This window comes from Pogoniulus pusillus, chromosome 19 (assembly GCF_015220805.1).
Source record: "Pogoniulus pusillus isolate bPogPus1 chromosome 19, bPogPus1.pri, whole genome shotgun sequence".
Taxonomy (NCBI): Eukaryota; Metazoa; Chordata; class Aves; order Piciformes; family Lybiidae; genus Pogoniulus; species Pogoniulus pusillus.
This window is the reverse complement of record NC_087282.1, coordinates 16783937-16805434: the sequence shown is the minus strand read 5'-3', so window position 1 is coordinate 16805434 and position 21498 is coordinate 16783937. Positions and strand designations below refer to the sequence as shown.

The 21498-nt window shown below is 41.0% G+C and overlaps 1 protein-coding gene across 20 annotated transcripts in view; it reads right to left on the bottom strand.

Moving 5' to 3' along the window:
• Positions 1–21498, bottom strand: part of TENM1 (teneurin transmembrane protein 1) — a 926028-nt gene that overhangs the window by 113464 nt on the left and 791066 nt on the right. For all 20 annotated transcript variants that reach the window (XM_064159463.1, XM_064159467.1, XM_064159461.1 and 17 more), the window contains 3 exons: positions 19034–19135; positions 17775–17969; positions 13995–14195 (listed from right to left, as the gene is read on the bottom strand). In XM_064159463.1, coding sequence (XP_064015533.1) covers positions 13995–14195; positions 17775–17969; positions 19034–19135 — 498 coding nt within the window. The remainder of the gene's footprint in view (positions 1–13994; positions 14196–17774; positions 17970–19033; positions 19136–21498) is intronic.

Here is a 21498-nt window from a genome sequence, read left to right as displayed (position 1 = left end):
CCTAAACTGGGGGGCCCAGAACTGAACACAGTACTCAAGGTGAGGTCTAACCAGTGCAGAGTACAGGGGCAGAATGACCTCCCTGCTCCTGCTGACCACACCATTATGGACTGCATCATCCCAAGAGGGATTCTACTGAAAGACAAGGAGGTACCTCAAGAGGTCAGGTCTTCCTCAGAGAGACAGAGTTGCGGAGAGTTACTGTTGAACAGTCCAGGTCTTCAGAATGAAGTGAGGCAACCTAAACTTGACACAGCCCTATTATCTGGGACAATTTAATCACAGTTAATTACTGCACAGTGACCAACTCTTCCTACCAAAGGCAAAATTTCTCCATTCTCCCAAAACTCTTTCATTTTAAACTTTTCCACTGTAAGCTTCCTGACGTTGCCTCACAGACACCAGGCAGTTGCCTTTCTTATCTTACTACCGCAGGCCACAACACATAAAATAAAACCACTGGAAGTAAAAGGCCATATCCTCACTGTTTGTTACTCAGACTGTTTCATCATCAATCTAGTGACAGTTTTAATTGCTTTCTGGAAATAACCCTACCATCATCTCATTGAACTTATTTCTGATGCATTAAGTACTCTATAAATAGCTCTCCTGACTTCTGGTAGGAAGGCTGTCATTAACACTATTGAGTATCTCCACATATATGAATGCAATTGCATTTTTAGAACACCCCTCTAATATAGGTTTTGATAATGCTGAACCTATTTGAAGCATCTTTTCCTAACTGGGGGGGGGGGTCAATTTCCTCAAAAATCTATTTGAGTAGAAAAGTAATCGGTGGGCAGACAGAAAGGTCCAAAGGACAAAGACAGTATAGATGGGGGAAACGAGAAAGAAACTTTTTCCTCTTCTTAGATATTTTATCACACTTTTCTCCCCAGCTTTATTTTTCATCTGCTGAAGAGTATTTTCTTCCTGATCCAAATTCAATTTGTATATACAAAACCCCTCACCCTTTATCGATTTTGCTCTGGTTCAAAATGGTATTTTTACAGTGCAAAAATTTAATCAATACAGCTTGATGAATCTGGACTGGTAATGGTAAACATCCGAATAGATCTTTCATTCCAGGCAGCCAAAGCTTTGAAAATTGATACCACTGAAAGCATGACTCATTTGCCATTGGGTCTATCTCTGTTTACCCAGCCATAGCACCGGTGTAGAGTACAATTATGCTGTGCTTGCCACACGAGGGACTTCAGCTGCTGAACATGTCTCTTTCTTAGAGATGATACCACTTGGCAGGTCAGACGAGGCCTTTGTAGGAACTGTTTAAACTAAATGAGCAGAAGGGAGATTGACACAAGGGTGAGGAGAAGCACACAGTATTCTGACCGGGACACTTTCTAAATTCCCAAGGAAATGTGGAGTCCTGTGTCAAATTCAGTCCTGTTCTATAATTTGTCTTCGCTGTTTGATTTCAAGTTGTACATGTTGTAAAGCAGTGAGATTACAGTTGCCACTGGAGATTCATGCTCTGCCTAACAAGCTCCGAAATCCTTTGCAATATACCAAGAACCACAGAAGTAAATGCTGTGCAACGCTGACCTTGTTCGATATTTTATTTGATCAGGAGACTAGTAAGAAAGCAGTCCAGAACAATCTATCGTGAGCAGTAATGAGTGAGATGAAAGCTGTGAAAGCTCTGCCTTTGTGTTCACTCACTGAGGGGAAAATGCAATCCGCAGCTCCTTGAGCTGAAAAGCCAGTTGTGTAGGAAAAATGGAAAACCTGTTGAGTAAGTGACAGACCATGAGAATTGGAAAAGGCATGAGGTCTATGATAATGATGAGACACATGGAGAGTAACCAAATGGCTCCGTAGGAAGAAAGGAAACAGGCAAAGAGATGGCTCAGTAGGTATATTTAACAAAGCTATCTCACAGGTACAGCCTGAACTAACACAGCATCTAAAGAAAATACAGATTTTTGAGACAGCAAAGGTTGACTAAATTGTCTGAGTGGATGGGGATACATCTTTATATAAGCACTACACCTTTTGTGGTACACAGGAATATTACTATTAACACTGATGACACGGGCTTTGCTTGGGGCACAGATGTTTTCCACAGTTATTTAATGAGTAAATTTGATTAGTAACATTCAGTAATGAAGCAATGATTTATTTAAGCACTATTTGCAAAGATTAGGAACCATCTTTAATTCACTGGCTTATAGGATGACCTTTGAACATGGGGCCACTTACAAACATTGCTCCAGTAAGAGCTTGCCTCACCCAGTTCACCTGCTTTGTATGCGAGATGTACCTGCTGACTTCAGTAATGGAGATATGTTTCACTTATCATATCTTTGAAGGGCTCAGAATGCTGAAAAGGTGGGGACTGACTCTATTCCTCAACATACCACATCTATTCAGATTCACCTGCCTGGCAGCCCCAAAAAGGCATAGGTGTCATTGCTGCCTAGTTCAGACATGGAGAAGGAAAAGAGGATGGTAGCTTGCAGAATCTACATCAACATGCTAGGACTAGATGTTTTTAAAAGGATGTACTTTCATTTTTAATATATTTTTTCTTTTAGGGGGGATGGGGGGAGGGGGAGCCAGACGAAAACAGTGGATCAGCTTAAAATAAGCCTTACAAACTCTGTGTTCCAAACAAACAATTTCCACCACACTGAAGACTGATAGGAGAAATAAAAGGTCATTATCAGCTTCTAAGTGACAGCTCAGTTTCAGAATCAAAAGTAAAATCATCTCTAGAGGCTGGCCTTGCTTCCTCTCTTTTTAGCACAAATAGGCAGTTGGGGGGGACAAACTCTACAGGCAGGAACAAGAAGCCCTTTCACAAAAGCAAGGAATGCAGCCTCAATTAGCCAGACTCCTAGAAGTGCTCTGTGACAGCTACCAACACAGCTTACAGGGACAAGAACCAAGCATTGCCATGTCCATTGCTGCATTTGTGCAGATGAGTACGACAAGAGATGAAGCAGCCCTCAGTAAATAAACCATAACTTCCTCTGTGTCAGCAGCACAAACAGAAATAGCAACACGCATCTGGCAGCTGCTGTTCTGTCACACTGCTGCTAAAGCAAAGCTGCAGCTCATGACTTGCATTTTTCCTGCACCAGAAGAAGCAGCACCTTGGGCACAAGGCTTGAAGCGGGCCCTGCTGTCACACTCCTTCCTCAGTGTCCCTGGTGTGACTCACAACAATGTTTTGTAAATTTTAAGAAGGGAACGAGTGCCCTTTATTATGCTTCCTCCCTTCCTTCTACAATGCCTACATTTTCCCATTAACCCATCGCTTCTCCCTGGTTCCTCCTGGCCCATGCAAGTTCTGCTTTGCTAGGGCAGTTCTGCTGTCCCCACGACACGCTGCCCAGTCACATACTGCTCAAAGACACCTGGCTTCTTCTCTCTGCAGAGCTGACAGAGGCACTGCCAGGCTGCCCACCCTCTGCAAGGTGTCTTTGTAAGGAGTGAGCGGCGTGGGAGCTGAAAATACGAATGTGTCATGTGAACAATCAGCTTCCTGCACTCCATCACAAAATTACTTTGGATCACAAGGTGATAATAGACACTGTTTTAATAGTCTGTTTATAACATGTCAAGGCTTCCTAAATCCAAGGGTGACATGCACACTGCAGCTAGAACACACACGCATAATTTTCACTCCCTCACCACTGAAATGCTCTTGCATCATCACTGTAATTTTATTTAACAAGTATTGCTTGAGTCTTAACGTTTAAGCCAAATTCCTTAGATGGCAGAGGCCAGGAATTCTTTAGATGGCTACATATATTACTCTTGCAACAACCTACACAGTCAGAAAGCTTAAAAATGCAGTATACAGGAGAAAAGGAAAGTTGCCACGATTTAAACTTTTGTCAGTAGCAATTTCCTATTTTCAGAGATAAGTCAAACTTCATAACACTGCTGCATAAACACATTGAAATGGTAGTACTTTTGCAGAACTCTTACCATAACAATAAAGACAACAATTATAAAGATGTGCTTTCCAGCAACTGGTGCAACACATTCTGCATAATAGGTGATTTGAAATTTGCTGAGTGACAAACTCTCTAGTTGTTCCAGGGTTTTTTTTGTACTCTTGTTCTCACTATTCTCATTCCTGCTGTTCCAGCTGTGAAGAAGGGGAGCTCCCTCATAACACAAGAATCCTTCCTCAAAGTTTTATCACTGGATCTCATGTAGCAACTCAGAAGTTGAAGATTTTCTATCCTGCTGCTGTCCTGTCGTCTATCAGGGCTGTTTCCTCCCTCCACTGAAGCTTCTACGACACCAGCAGAACATTCCCAGAACTCCTGCACTCAGAAACCTCTCTTACAAAATGTTCTTTTGGCTCATGAATTCCATATTCAGAATTTCTATCATCATATTTTCTTGGACATAGAGTAGTCCTTTCCATACTATATCCTGTCAGGTGTTTTACCATGGTTCTTAATTACTGTCTAGTAGATTGACTGCCATGTAGGCAAATAAGGTTGAGATGAAAAAAGGGAAACAGACACTTAACTACAACTTCAAATATCTAAATCCAAATTTCAGTCCTTTAAAATCTTTGCTCAGTTTATGTAATTTGGAGGTGCCAGAATCACTTTGGCACCTGAACTGTTACAGAAACCCCACTTCTTTGACAAGTTTTACTACTAGATAATCACTCAACTGAGGACATAACGGCTTTATGTTAGGCTCTCTAGTTTCACAATCTGCATGAGGTGGAGTTTCAGACCAAATGGATTTCCCACAGAGACACAAAGCCCTGAATACAGAGAGGAAGGCCCTTGCTAGCTACTTAAAGGTAGGATAAGCCTGACCACATTGCTGTCACCGCAGCAAATCGACTGTTTTGCTCCTGCAAAAGGGAAGACCTGCTGTGATAGGAGCATCTGAGACTGGGGCTGTGGATTCTGCCCAGTGGAATAAGTAATACTCTTTTGTGGATTAGATCAGGATTTACAAAAGCTGACTCAGGTAATTTAGTTTTACATCTGAATGAGGGATTATTCCAACAATTGCTGAATGAGGTGCAGACAGCAACAGATTAAGAATCTTAATTTTCAGGAACAAAAAGAGAAAGAAAGAGCCATTATATTTGGCACATCTGCAAAATAAGCAGTAAACAGTTGAAAAACATCCCGAGTTTCCTCACTGTGTATCTTATACCCTTGACTTACCCTATTTCCTAAATCAATACATGACTACATCAGGTATTTCTGGTTCCCTCTGGACTGACTTCAACATGCAGGAGAATTAATTTTTATTGGAGTGCTTCTTCACTGCCTTAAATTTCTCATGTTTTAAATTCTCCAGCAATACATATTAAGTGTTCCAATCTTCAGCTACTAAGTTTTTAATAGGAATCTTGCTCACCAGATATCTTTTTTGCAAACTCTTGCAACTCTACAGGAGATACAAATCAAACTAGTCACACATCTTTTTTTTTTAATTCACTGAAATACACAGTAGCAAGAAGAGTCTTTCTCCAATGTCAGACAATGTACAGGAGGGGAAACTTCAATCATCCTTTTAATTAGCAGAGCTGTAATAGTCAAAGCTCCTCACAAATTAAAGAAAGAGGACAGTTAGATGAAATTAAGCAAGTCCATCACTTAGGATCATAGAATCATAGAATCAACCAGGTTGGAAGAGACCTCCAAGATGATCCAGTCCAACCTAGCACCCTGCCCTATCCAGTCAACTAGACCATGGCACTAAGTGCCTCATCCGGTCCTTTCTTGAAGACCCCCAGGGACAGTGCCTCCACCACCTCCCTGGGCAGCCCATTCCAATGGGAAATCACTCTCTCTGTGAAGAACTTCTTCCTAACATCCAGCCTATACTTACCCTGGCACAACTTGAGACTGTGTCCCCTTGTTCTATTGCTGGTTACCTGGGAGAAGAGGCCACCCCCCACCTAGCTACAATGCCCTTTCAGGTAGTTGTAGACAGTAATAAGATCACCCCTGAGCCTCCTCTTCTCACTTCTTCAGAAGGAAAACAGTGAAGGGTGGTTAAAGTGTAACTAAAAAGTTCTTGAGATTCGTTTAAAACAGGGAGCAGAGTAGAAGTGTTGACACAGAACAGAGCAGACTGCAGAAAACGCATGACATTACATCACGCACCGAGGAAATTTCAAGGCTATTTTCACTACCAGGAGGTTTTTGTGTCGTGAATATCCTTGTCCTTGGCAAATGAGAATGACTGACACCCATAATTTGCCGTTTCCTAAACCTGAAGAGTTTTCTGATTGCGATGAAATGGTTTCACCTAATTATTTTTTCAAGTTGCAGGTTTTGATGTTTAATTTTGAAACCAATTTGAGATGTCTTGAACTACATTAATATACTGTATTATGCCTTCAACTCTTTTTTGAAGCACTTTAAAAAAATGCATCCTTCTAATGATTTTTAAATTACTCTACTCTGCACATATCAATTTACAACAATTACAACATTTTGCATTTCTTAAAGCACTCAGCTTTAAAGAGGTTTTATGCTTTGCAAGATGCTGAAGGAAGAGGGTGCTGATCCTTTTTTACCCTTTGTAAAATTACCACCAATCTTGCTAGAGAGAGCTGAACTAAAAATAGATATGCTAAATATATATATACTATCTCCACATAATCATTTTAGAATGAATGTTTTTGTGACTAAGAACTGCCACTATTCCTTTCCCAATCATAATTAGATTGCTCCGGTGGTATAAGTGGATTCAGTGGAATTATGACAAATGTCCTGGAGTAAGGAGGCTGGAAATTGGCCTACTTTGGCTAAGAAATGAATACAGGACAGGATGTCAGAGGTATCAGCTCTGTCACAGATTTCATTACTCGTGTCTGTAATATTTTTGGCATAGTGCTGCAATTAATTAGCAACTTGGGGCTGGATTCTCAACTGAAACACACTGGGATTGCACTGGTGGCATCAATGCATTTACACCAATTTATGCTAACTAAGCTTCTGCCCCACTGAACGACTCTGTCATCCACTCTCTTTGGGTATTTCATTCCTTTAATCTCAGACCTCCATGTTAAAGGTGTCAACCTGAGAACAGAAGATTATTTCTTTGTGTTTGGTTTGTTGATGCTGCACCTTTAATTAGCTAGAGCTTCCTTTCTACTTGACATGAGTACTCAGTGCTCACAAGTTTGATTTTGTCTTTCTGAAAAGCACTGCCTATACACCTCAAAGGGATGACTCATTAACATCAAGGGATTTTGGATGACAGCCTATAAATAAAGCAACAAAGATCCACAGTAGTAGAAAGTTGAGCACACTGAAGTTCTGGTGACATTAAAACACTGTATTATCAGTCAGCTATCCTACTGCATTATTTTGTCATGCATGCAGCAATCACCCCCATACTGCACAGGTCAGCTCAGCCACACATTGAAGGTCTGAATGATACTGGATGTTCACACACAATCATAACTGGATTCATAATGGTGTGAAGATGTTAAGGCTCTGAAATATTCCAAGGATGACCTTTTCCAGTGCAGGTAGCTTTCACAAAAGGTATTTTGTAATCAGTTTCACTTGGCACAAAGTATTAAATCCCTATTGTCTATCCACATCTTCACTATGATGGTTAAGAGACACTGGATCAGATTGTCCAGAGAGGCTGTGGATGTCCCCTTCCTGGAAGTCTTCAAGGCTAGGTCAGATGAAGCCTGGTCAAGTGGAAGGTGACCCTGCCCATGACAGGGATGTTACAACTAGATGATCTTTAAGCATCCAAAGCATCCTATGATTTCAGGACAGGAAGGCTTCAGAAAGTGGGATGAATTACTTTTCAAGAGACAGCTCACTAAAAGAACTTAACAAAACGAAGTTACTGCAGAAGAAGACACTAAATCTTCTGCGTACATTTCAATGTGGATTACAGCACAGCTAAAGGCAGCAAGGTCAGGCTGATTACCAGAGTAATGACTGCAGCACTGATCCTTGCAGCTGGAATTGTAACAGCTATGTCCATAGTACAGCATCTGGAAGAACTCAGCTTGAGTAACTCCATGCTGCTTCTCTTACAAATGTCTGACATTGGTATAATTTTGAAGCAGTGAAAGGCTTGCTTTTGACCTTCAGTGCTCAAACCAGTTGGCAAATTGGCAAAACAGGCTAATCCATCTCCCTCATGGTAAATACACATCCGTGTATAATCATATAGAACAATTAAAGCACTTTGATCTTGTCTATATAATAAACCAAATCCTAGGTACAGACTGAAGGTGATTTTTTTTTAATCCTGATGTCACACATGGCTGTAGAAAGGACACCTACCAGTACTGTTTTGACTGGTGTAGCTTAAGACCTGCCAATATTTGCAGAGTGAAATGCAGTTGATGCTTCTCAAAGGCAGCAAAGAAATCAGAAGCATGTTATCTCTCTGAATGCTAGCTGATAGGCACAACCTTTGCGAACAGGCACGTAAGAAGCAACGACAACCGCATCATCTTTGGGATAGGCAAACTGCAGTTTGAGCTAACAAAAGAAAAGGGTTTTTTGGTGGAAGTCCAGTTTTGTATAGTAGAAAGGGGCCCATATGTCTGTAACAGATATTCAGCTAAGAATATTGAAAGGTTGGATCTTAACGGCTGAACAAAAAGCCAGCACAGGTTGTGTTCTACAAACAGTGCAGGATTAGCAATATTATGTCTGAACAACTTTCAAGACATACTGAGCTGCCCTTATTGAGAATCAATTCAAACAGGATGAGAACATACCATGACAGCTGTTCTGGAATTCACTAAGAGAATTTTCTGGATCTCAAGGGACAGTGACTGGCCATTTTGGATACAAAAGGGAGTACCTGGAGGTGGTGAACTGAGATCAGTTTTTGGCAGTTCATAGGTCAGAGCTTAGGCTATGCTGGACATCTGTGTTGACTAGCCAAAACTGTCTTGGGTAGTGTGAAACCACAACAGAGTTGTGGCTCTTTCTTTCAGTATTGAGTATATACTTTGGGAATCAAACCAGCACAAAGAAGGTAAGCAAATCTATGCTACACTGAAGGAGGGACCTGGTCTTAGACCTCTGATGATAACAGTAAGATCTTGAAGCACTTTTAGAATTATCACTCTTGGTTAGAAGCTGGTGTAATGGAGAGGATGTCCAAGATTTTGTCAGCAAGCAACTGCTCTTTCCAGCTCACAGATGTTACCAGCATGCTTTGTAGAAATGCTACACAGGTGCCTGATTCCCTATTAAATCCCCATACATGGAAGATACTCAAATTGGTCTTAGGTCATGCAGGACAGCTGAAACAGAGTAGTAAGTCAGCTGGACTGTGGACTCATCACACGGTGGTCATGGTAAGAAATTATTTTTTTGGATGGAAGAATAATCCTCAAATCTGAATGCAAACAAGCTGCTTTGTTCTACCAGCCTTTGTAGTACCGACGTCTGGAGAAGAGTCTGGAGAAGAGTCTGGAGAAGAGTCTGGAGAAGAGTCTGGAGAAGAGTCTGGAGAAGAGTCTGGAGAAGAGTCTGGAGAAGAGTCTGGAGAAGAGTCTGGAGAAGAGTCTGGAGAAGAGTCTGGAGAAGAGTCTGGAGAAGAGTCTGGAGAAGAGTCTGGAGAAGAGTCTGGAGAAGAGTCTGGAGAAGAGTCTGGAGAAGAGTCTGGAGAAGAGTCTGGAGAAGAGTCTGGAGAAGAGTCTGGAGAAGAGTCTGGAGAAGAGTCTGGAGAAGAGTCTGGAGAAGAGTCTGGAGAAGAGTCTGGAGAAGAGTCTGGAGAAGAGTAGGCTCTGAGGTGACCTTCTTGGGGCCTTCCAGTATCTGAAGGGGGCCTACAAAAAAGCTGGGGAGGGACTTTCTAGGATATCAGGTAGTGACAGGACTAGGGGGAATGGAGCAAAGCTGGGGGTGGGGAGAGTCAGACTGGATGTGAGGAGGAAGTTCTTCACCGTGAGAGTGGCGAGAGCCTGGAATGGGTTGCCCAAAGAAGTAGTTGAGGACCCATCCCTGGAGGTGTTTAAGGCCAGGCTGGATGAGGCTCTGGGCAGCCTGCTGTAGGGGAGGGTGTCCTTGCCCATGGCAGGGGGTTTGGAACTAGATGATCCTTGTGGTCCCTTCCAACCCTGACTGATTCTATGATGTTGTCCATTTGATTATTCCACTCTATTGAAAAAATTAATTCCTTAAGAATATACATAAGGAGCAAAGAAAAAGGAGAAGGCCTTCAAAGAAAGCATGGCAAAAGTCCAGTGGGCATTTTGAGACACTTAACTGTTGACTCAGAATGCACATTCCTATATGGAAGCCTCTAAGATGGACTCTGCAATACCTAGGTGGATCACAGCTATGGCCTTCACATTTTGCCAGTGCCATCAGAAAGCATGCCCCACGTGAGGCAAGACCAGAAATAAATCCAGTTCTCCCCAGTGCTCTGTGCTTTTAGGCTTGTGCTCCCTCACATATTTTATATACAAACACATACACATGACACCTTTTTTAAACCAGCCAATCAAGTCAACCACGCCCCAGTTTGGTGGTGATTGTGTCCAAGCACTGGCAACATGCACTTTCAGGGAGAATCTGAACAGTCTGGCAGCTTAGAGAAGACACTGTCTTTAGTACAGCAGCTATCTGAAAAGCAAGTGTGTGCAAGAGCAAGTAACTGCTTGGATGGTCAAGCCATAGATGCTTAGCAAAATGGCATTTCTCTAAGTGTGAAAAATGGAACCTGTAGAAAGCACAGGATAGGCAGGTTAGTTTCTGTGTAGGTATTTTCTTTTGGCTTTTTCTGACTTCTGAATATTGAAGCTGACAACATCAGTGTTCCCTTGATGCAAGTGTTTAAAAAAGCAATACAAAAAAAAAAAAAAAAGAAAAAAACACTTTATGTGGTCAGTCATACTTCCCAAAAAGCCCACCCAAAACCCAAGAAATACATCAATGCATTTTCCTGGCATTATTCTTTTTGTGGAGGTGAAGTTAGAGATAGAGAGAGACAGAGAAAGTGGTGGAGAGGGGGAGGTGTGTGCATATAGCATTATGAAAAAGCAAATGGATTTAAACTATTGGTTTCTTTTTAAAAACATTAAAGACAGAAATACAGTGAATTTGATAAAGAAATTGACAGTCTTTCACCTCACAGAAAGAAACACAATGCTAAAAGTTTTCACTTATTCAGGCTCAGAGTAGAACGTGCACTTTTTAGCAGAGAGGGTCAGGCATAATGGAAACAATTTACCTGAAGACATGGTATACCAGCCTTCTTTCTCAGTCTTTGTGAGAAGGCTGAATTGCTAAAAACTAAACAGAGATTCTGAGTGGCAAGCAGAAGGATGAGTTTTTTTTTGGTACATATCCTACAGAAAATCAAACAGCATGGACACCACAGACTTTTCTAGCCTCAAAGATCCATTAACTATTTCAGATCGCAGGCTGGGGCCCCAAACATTGGCAGTCCTTCAGGATATTCATGGGTCACACAGTCACTCTTCATCTCTCAATTCCACACCAACTTCTGTCCTTTTCCAGTCCACTGCTAGTAAAAGGGAATTTCTTACTATTTGAAGAGCTAGAGATGGGCAATGAGAAGAGGGTATCATAGAGATGGCTCATCCCTGTTCATGTGGGAGACAGTGTAGCTGGGATAACATACTCAAAACCATTATAACACCTTTGCTCTTTCTCCTTTCTGAAGTACAGCAAGATATATTAATTTCTTTTCAGGGAAAAAAAACCACCATAAAATTAGATGTATTCTTTTGTTTTGAAAGCATTTCAGATTTGCTGGAGAATACAGAAATCATGAGGACAGGAGCCTGTATTCCTCAAGGTGATACAGAAAGGCAATTTTTCACAGTACTGACAAATGATGCAGTACAGAGATGGTGGGAAAGTGCAAGGGTTTGAGGCAGGCTGAGAAATTGCTCGTCTATCAGCTGTAAAGCTTTCTTGTTGTCTGATTCCAAATGAGAAGTCTGTGGTTTACCCTTTTTATCCTCCTCATTGTACAGAACCTCATGATTTTTTCCATTTGCACATGACAGCTCGTTTATTCTGACCTTGTTGACTTCTTCATCTGACGATTCCCTTCCTCACTAAAAATCATGCTTTACTTGCAGTATGCACAGCAATCTGATCCTAGGAAGAAAATCCTGAGCACAAATAGGACATCTATACTTCAGTCTAGTTGTATTGCCACAACAATACTGAATCTAGTTTAACACCTATGAAGAAAGATCTATTGAAAGGATAAACCTCAAGTATTTAGCTATAAAGTGAGATGCCTGTTGGTTGTAAAAGCATCCTTCTGATAACTCAGAAGACAGTAGAGATGAAGTAAAGTATTTCTCCTACTGGTTAATGGAGGTAATGAAAAAAAGTTCTAAATATTAATCAAAACAATTCTAGAGGCAAGACAAATAGGAAAACTCTGGTGCTAGCACACAAAAGAAAAGCCTCTTCACTGCAGTTATTAATTGGCTCTTTGTTCCCTTGCTTAACAGCTAATTGCCCCATGCAGCTGACACAAGAGACCTATTGGAGATTAACATCTCTTTCTGAGCTACAGTAACATTGTATTAGAACAGCTATTTGCATATTTTGTGAGTAAAAAATAACCAGTACCTAGCTAGTGCACCTTTCCTAATTATTTGCTTCGTTAATGAAACTACTACTTTTTTACTAACTGCCAAGACTATTTGCAACACAAAACACGTGACAGAAATGCAAGCAACTGGGCTTTGCTGAAAGCCAATAAAAGGTCAACTCTTATCAAAACAGGTACCATATCTAACCACGTCAGACAAATTACATACATTCTTTTTAAAGTGTAGAAAGAATGCAGAGTCTTTGCACTGAACAAGGGGACACAGTCTCAAGTTGTGCTGGGGAAGGTCTAGGCTGGGTGTTAGGAGGGAGTTTTTCACAGAGAGACTGACTGGCATTGGAACAGGCTGCCCAGGTGGAGGCACCATCCCTGGAGGAGTTCAAGAAAAGACTGGATGAGGCACTTAGTGCCATGATCTAGTTGATTGGCTAGGGCTGGGTGATAGGTTAGACTGGATGATCTTGGAGGTATCTTCCAACCTGGCTGATTCTATGAACACTGAAAGTGAATATTTTGTTGCTGAAAGAGTTATCACAGAGGGGGACATTTCGTAAGTTCCAACTTAAAGATCGTAACCATACACTTTAAAGGTCTGACCGGAAATGTGTGCTGTTCCAAGTGTCCTTTAGAATGATGATTTCTAACAAAAACTGGTGACCTGGACCACTGGTTGCACTCCACAGTATTCAACAAATCTGTCACTTGCATCTATTCTGGGCTGGGATGTGCTAGTTACCTGAGATTCCAGTTTTGTGAGCTTTATAGGGGGGAAAAATAGTACTAGGTACATTGGTAATGACATGCTCCATTACAGAGTAAAATGACCAGAGTGCATTCATTTCAAGAAAATGAAACGTAAATGTACAAAGCACATAGGAAATCCATTTCAACTCTTAATCAAATTCAGTGGAATCAAACCTTGATGGTCCTCTAAGAAAGAAAAGAGGTTTTTATCCCAGCATGAGAGAATGGATGGTCATTTTTATTTAAAGATTTTTTTTGGCAGAGCCTTCTCACTCATCAGTTACTGCATTTCAACTGCCTTTTTTCCCCCCCTCCCCCCCAATATCTTCCCAGTCTCTAAGAGTTGTGGATTCCCTCATTGCATGAGCCTGATAAGTGCGCAACATCATGGGTGAAAGCCATGCTTAACTTCAACTGATGCCAGGAGAAACCTGCATTTCTGCAGGACTGCTGTTTTTGCTGTCACACAGCCAGTCAGTCAACAATCTTGTCACTGAGAAAAAGCCTCTCTGTCCTTGTCAACAGAAAGCCAGTTGCTGACAAGCCCATTAAGTGCTGTGCCACAGCATGCCCGATTCATTCCTAACTTGCTTTTTGGAAACATGCTAGCATAGTAACAGTAACTACTTTCTTTCATGGCTCAAACAGAAAGCACAGGAATGATGGACAAAATAAGATCTTCAGCATACCTGTTGAACAGTCTGGACCCGTCCATTGTGGTTCACAGCTGCAGAGTCCTGTGTCCAGGAGGAAAGTCCCATGCCCTGAGCACTGCTCCTGGCACACGGGAAGTGATGTCTCACAGTTCACCCCACCCCAGCCGGTGGAGCAGTGGCATTCCCCTTGAACACACACACCATGGCCGGAGCACATTGGATCCAAGCAGTCTTCTGCAAAGCCAGAATACACAGTTCAGAGCACAAAGTTGGTTTCCCAGTGAAATACATATTTTAGTGACTTTTTTTATGCAAATATCTTTACTGAAATGATGTTTTGTTAGGACAACAGGAAACAGACTCCAGTTGTGCCAGAGGAGGTTTAGATGGGACATTCCCAAAATTTCTTCCTCAAAAGGGTTGTCAAGCCTTGGAATAGGCTGTCCAAGGAAATGCTGGAGTCACTGTCCCTGGAGGGATTGTGTAGTGTGTAGATGTGGTGATGAGAGACATGGTTGGTGGTGGACTTGATGACCTTTAAAGTCTTTTCCAACCTTAACTATTCTATGTTCTACATATGTTGTATTCTACAACACCGTATGAGTCTATGATGCTATTGAACACAAGAATAAAAAGGTCTATGCTAACATCTGTGCAAAAATAAAAGCCAAACCCAAGAAAACAGACAAGAATGCAGACTTTCATTGGCCACAATTCTGCTTGTCAGGGACACTTCTTTTTAAAACACAGATTCCCAAGACAGATCAGTTGGTTCAAGTCAGTGAAGTCTGTGTTTCAGTAGAAGGGCTGAGAAAGAACTGGAGCAACTGATAATTACTTCTACAACTCTGCATTGTGTTTTCATTTGGGTATTTGTGCTTTGTGTTTTATTTACATGTGGGAACAGAAAGATTTCTTTTCTTTCATCTTTCTGTGGAAGGCTATCTCTACAGCTGAAAATTTGATACAAAATATAATAAAAGGAAGAAGGCCAACCAGTAAGCCTGAGCAATGAATCTCTGACTGAATGCTTGCTGTAAAAAATTCTCATACACTCATAAAAAGTATGTGCTGGGCAATTGCAGATAATGAACAGATTCATAAAAGTCATAACGTACTGATGAACAATTTGCCAACAGACAAAAAGCTAAATTTGTTCTCAATTTGGATTAAACTATTCCTAGTGAAAAATTCAGGAGATCTGTAGGAGAATTTAAATCAGCTGCTTAGTCCTGTATAATCAACATCGCCCTTCATAAAGCCCCAGCATTTCTTTAACAAGACAGATCTGAAGCAGAACACAGCCTGTCTTCTCTGGAGGCTGCAGGAGGGCTGCAGAGCTGAAGAGGATTTGTGGAGTCTGAGCATAGGAAACAATTAGCCAAAAGCCTATGCATGTTAGATCATGCTTCAGACTCACGTTAAAAAGGCACTCTGAAAGTTCTTGTACATATTTTCCAAGTATCAGCACAAGAACTGTTTTAATAATTAAACTGCAAGCTTCACAAACAACATTCTACACTACACAAACAAAGAGATGCTCTCTGCTTCACTAAGGGAAGACTAAATACTTCAGATGTAGAGATTAATGGCCTCCAGTTTATAGGACCCTCTGACCTAAGAATAAAGAAGTGACACTTTATCTTTAGAGCTCCTATGTCACCCATTCAAGATCTTATTTTGAGATCCATGTTGTATCTTTTTCAGCCTTTCAGGCTTGTGCACAGTGCAGTGTAATACTGAAAGAAGGAAATCTGCTTCTGGACAACACATACCTTGGTAAGCACAGGACAAAAAACAATCAGCAATTTTCTCTCATCCTGAGACAGCTCTTTATATTGCTCATCTTTTATAATTGAGTGACTCCACAAACAGTTTAGTAATGATAATCTAACAGGACATATTCCAAGGACTCCCATAGCAATGAATATATGTAGCTACTGGATGTTCCCTGGGTAGTACGTCTGTTACTGTGTTTGCTGTGTTAACAGTACTGCTATAATACTCAACTCATATTCACATGCAATAAAGTAATCCAAATTCCTGATGGAATTTTTTCCACTACTCTACGGGTTATGCTGCACAATACAGCAAACTGAGCAGTCACTGTTACAATAAGAGCTCACTATACCTGGCTACACAGGTTTGTTTTATATTTCTTCAAAATCCCATTTAAAAAACAGATTAAATATCTCTTATTTTAACAATCCACTGTTTTCACATTCATCATTTCAGCTGTCTCAATATATTTATCTCAACTATTATTTTTTCAACCCTTTTAAAAGCATCACCTCATGCCACATGACAAAGCAATTGAAACCAGCAGGCAGCCTCTCACCGGCTATAGGCTTGTTGGGCATCGTGGCTGTGGTGAGTAAATCTGAGTATTACTTGCCTTTTCCCATTTGGGATTTCCTGGGTTTGTCCATTTTTGAAACTACCAACAATGGAGCACATCAGAAGTATTCTCTTGATCCTTCCTTGAAAAAAAAAACTGCTGTACTTGGTATGTCAAACCCATCAAATTCATCCTGGACATTTTTCTGACTAGAGAATTCATGCCACGCAAAAAAAGCCTCCTCTGTGTGCTACTCAAAAGAATTACCTAAAATCTATAGAGCAGGAAGCACAAAGTATGCTGTCACTAGCTTCAGGCTAAGGGGACTAGTGGAAAAATCATCAAATCAGGGGAAGCATGAAGAAGGGTTCTGCTTTCTGAGGCTATGCACAGGGGAAGGAAGTCAAAGCTGATGAGCTATCTCAGAAATGCTAAGAGGCAAACGGCAGCTGCTTCTTTCTATAGATAAGGGCAGAGACACATTGGTACTACAACCAGCAGAAGTGCAGTTACCTTATGCTCAGAATTTCCCACTTTTTATTAGCCAAACCTAAAAGGATGCCAGTTTAGCACTCACAGTGAACCTGACATAGGAGGACAGAATTACACAGCATGTTCTGGTAAACTGATACTGTTTGCTGCTCCCCTGGCTTTACATTGTCAGTATGTTCTTCGCAGAAAAATCTAAGATGGAATGGAATGAAGAGAGAGAACAGCTGACTGCAGCCTTCCAAGTACTCTGGAGATCATATTTTGTTTAAATGATCTTCTGACTGCCTTAGCCTCAGCTTTTGGCCACGTCAAAAACCTGCACAGGCTGTGACAGCATGTGCTAAGGGACTGAGGTTGCTGGAAGCAAGGGGGACTGGGGATGCCAGGCACCCTTCCTGAAAAACATTATCTGGAGAATGAGAGAAGAAAAGTGGAGACAAACCAACTCAGGATGATCTCACAACTTTCGAAAAACCAAAAAGGAATCCTTGCTTGCTGGGATGCCTTACCTGAAACATTTTGAGGATTAAGAATATGCTGCTTGCTGAAAGACAAAATTTTCCACCTAGTTCTGTCCTTCTACTGAGATGAAGTAGAAGGAGGGAACACAAATCATCCAAGAACGGTAGTCATCCTGGACAAAAAGGAAAACTGACTATTTCAAAGGAGTGTCCACACTACAATTATTTGATAATCTTATTAGACAATGTTAAATGATTTAAATATTTTAGAATACAAATGTGAAATCTTGAAAATCATGTGATCAGTTACCACTGACTGTCACTGAGACCTGAACACCCTTAGCTTTGATAATTTTCTATCTTAACATTACTAAGATACAGTAAAGGTGCTTTTGATCGAAACAGTACTGCTACACAGCAAGCTTCTCACATCTGTGGCAGTTGTTAACTACCTTAAAACAGGTCTAGAGATTAAAGAGAAAAATCAAACTCCCTAACTAGAGACAGGGAAACGTCACAAACCTTCCTCACAAATCTCTCCTTTATATCCAGGGACGCAGATGCAGACGCCCATGATACAGGTGCCGTGGCCAAAGCAGGTGGGATCAATACACTGCTCCTCTGGCACATCACACTCTGGTCCTTTCCACCCATTTCGACACACACAGTGACCTTTCTCGTATTCTCCATTTCCACTGCACAGCACTGGACAGGAATCTAAAGGCGGCAGATCAACATTTTAAATGTATTTACATACTTACACAGATCAGCATTTATTGCACCTATTGTTCTGCAAAACTGCTTTCCACTCTAGCCCCCTAATCCTCCCTTTCATTCGAGGGTTATGATAGGCTGAAATCTTGGAAGTAGGTAGTGCAGCAGAAATAGCACATCCTCATCTCCTCCGTCTGTTCAATCGTATACCTTAATTTTGATCTGAAATGGCATATCTTAGAGGATAAAAACAATTCCCTCTGATGATTTGGCCTCTGCAGAAAATGTGCAGTGATGTCTGCTTATGATTTTCACCAAGATAAATATTTCTTCTTTGTGAATTGAAGCAAGATATTTCTCTTGTCTTCTTTCCTCTAAGCAGAGTTAATGTTACCGTGGTTTTAGCTGTTACTGAACTGCACACAAAAAAGTGAGGTGAAAGCTTAGTTTTACAATCTGGTATTAATTTCTGACCCAATCAAGCTCTTATAGTTAATCCTACATTTGAGGAAACACTGGAAGAACACGAGGGCTTCCAGACATCATATGCAGTAGAGAATGGACAGTAAATACTAACAGAAATATCTGGAACAGATATAAGCTCACTTCCAATCACTTCCAATCTTTTTTTTTGCCCCAGTGCTGGAAAATGGGCTCTAAGCTTTTTCCTGCACCTTATCCAAGTTAAGTTTTTTTCCCACATTCTATCCACAGAAGCACTTAAATTACTTATGCAGTTTTCTCCAAAGTGAAACTGGCACTTGTAAATAACAGAAAACATTATGCTAAGCTAACACAGTTATTAAAAATGTATTTTATAATCACAAAGCAGATGCAAAGAGGGATGGAGGAATCTATTAACTCTGAAAGTCAGGGAGAGGGAAGTGGTTGATGCATCCTCCGCTCAAGCACAGCATAAAGAAATGGTCTATGTGTGTGCTTATACCAGCTGGCTGGAAAAAGGAATTTAATCTTCCTTAATCACTTTGAATTTTTGCAAGCCTGGCAGTCATACGCAATCCTTGCCATGTCTGTCATGGGCTGTGGGTCAGGTAGTATGAGATTACCTTTTGCACAATCAGGACCAAGAAATCCTGGGAAACAGTGGCAGTGCCCCGAGATACATTCTCCATTCCCATTGCAATTAGTAGAGCAGTCATCCAGGACTTCTGTTTATTCAGAGTGTTGTGCACAAAGGAAAAAACAAATTGGTTGAATCTAAAATGAATGGCATCTTCACCTCACTCAGCAGGACACATCTCAACATATAAATTAGGTGCAGAAGCAGTAAAAGGCCCATTTTCATTCATAGCAAGCATAAAACAAAATTCCTGTTCAAGCAGCTTACAAATATTAGATTTTGTCTTGACAGCTTTGAGATAACGAGTGCATCATTTATATTACACCAAAAAGCTTTTAAAGTAAGTGTTCATGTAAAATTTACTACCATTAAAAGCACTGCAAGAACCAGAGTATTTGCTGAAAAATGTCCACCTTAAACACTTTCTTTTATTGCTGAAGTAATTTGTTTGAAACCTGTTTATAGCGTAAATTGCCTTCCATGGTGTTTATCTGAACCATGTGAATTGAATTCCTTGGAGGAGGGGGTAGGATTTCCACTTCTGTACAATCAGATGGAAAAAAAAAAAGCATAGTTCTTCTGGCACAGTGATGAAACTCAATGCAGTACAAGACTAAGACCGAGGTTTGAAGACAAGCACCACCCTGCCCTCCCTTACATTCCAATCTTAAACTTGCCTATGTTTTATTACACAGATTTGGACAGCAAAGCACTTAACCTCATACATCTGGGGACAGGCTCACACCTGTACATGGATTAGCTGTCTTAAATTTACACATCTATTTCCTACAGTGGGTTCATTGATTTATATAGCTTTTATGTAAAGGATACAAAGCGAAAATGTTCCCATGCTGAGCAGGTCACTGTCAGATCAGCATGAGGACTCAGGGTGTCTATAGCTTAGGTAGATACTGTGCCAAATGGCAGAGGGGCTGTAGGCAGCAGGAAATGAGACTATTCTATGGGCACATGCACTAATAGATGTGGGGAAGTACCCCTGGCTATAGAAAGATGGGAAACGTGACTCCTTTCCCACAAAATACTAATTGCTAGGGAAAAAGAAGAAAATCCAGATGCCTTTGAAGAGTATGTGTCCACAGCAAGTGATCTGGGAGGAAAGTGGATGTGGCCAATCTCTTTTTGGTGGTCAGCAGCATTAAGACAATCCAGCTACAAACTGGAACTTAGAAGGTTTCACCTCAACATGAGGAGAAACTTTACAGGGATGGAGCATTGGAACAGGATGCCCAGAGGGGTTGTGGAGTTTTCTCTGGAGACATTCAAAACCCACCTGGATGTATTCCTGTGCAAACTAGGCTAGCTGATGCTGCCTTGGCAAGGAGGTTGGATGTGGCGATCTCTAGAGGTCCCTTCCAACCTCTGAAGTTCTCTGGTTCTGTAAAAACTCTGCATGAAAGGGTATACCACTGCAATATTTAATCTAATCAAGTCTGACATACTTTTAAACTCCTATGTAACTTGTCAAAAGATGGATCATAACCACATCCTACAGCTAAAATTAATAACTGAAGTTTATTTTGATCTTATTTATGGGAACTTGGACTGATAAAGATTGGTTCCACTTGAAAACTCACACTGTTATTTAAAAATGTTCCTTTCAGGCTATCAGTTTATACCCAAGAACAGACATTTGATATTTATCTGTTCATCAGATGCCCACAACCTGCATGCAGATGTATCTTTCAAAGTCAAAACCCAGCTTGCTTTCAGAATTAAGTTTTTTCACAGACATGCTGCTCCTTATTTATTTTCACATACTACTGTTCATTATTAACTCTTCTCTTACCCTATGCATACTCTTGCTGACTTCTCAGTTTTTGAGAATCACATGGTAACTGATCCCTACATTAATCTGAAATGGAGAATTAACTGTTTGAAAAGTTACTTCCCCACAGTGCAACATCCAGGTTGAGATGGCCTTTATTCAGTCTGTGGAACTACCTGAGGCATGCCAGATTTTGCATGTAAATTATTTCCTTCAGGGAAAAGTCTGGTCAATGCTTTTAGCTAAAGTGTCAGGAAAATCAATTTTATACATAACTAACATTGAGCAACTTGAAATGCTACCTAACAGCTGCTCATGAGCAGGGTGCGATTGCTTCACACAGCCAATGGCAGCACGCAGCAGAAATGCAGCCAAGCCCTTGCTCTATTCTGACTGTTTCAGTCCGTGATCCTGCTTGATTCCTTTGTTGGTAGAGATGTCAAATATGACTCCAGCCCAATTTGGGGTAGGATGGCTCAGGGTTGGTTTTTTTTTTTGTGGGAACCCCCCAAAAAACAACCAAGAGCTATTATGCAAAGAAAAGTATGAGAAGAAGATCCACAAGTGATGCAAACAATAGCTAGCACTGTTTTCAAACCTATCATCAGCAGTAGAGGCTTGCAGCATGAACCCTCTTTTTTCTCAAAACATCTTGCAGCCACTGC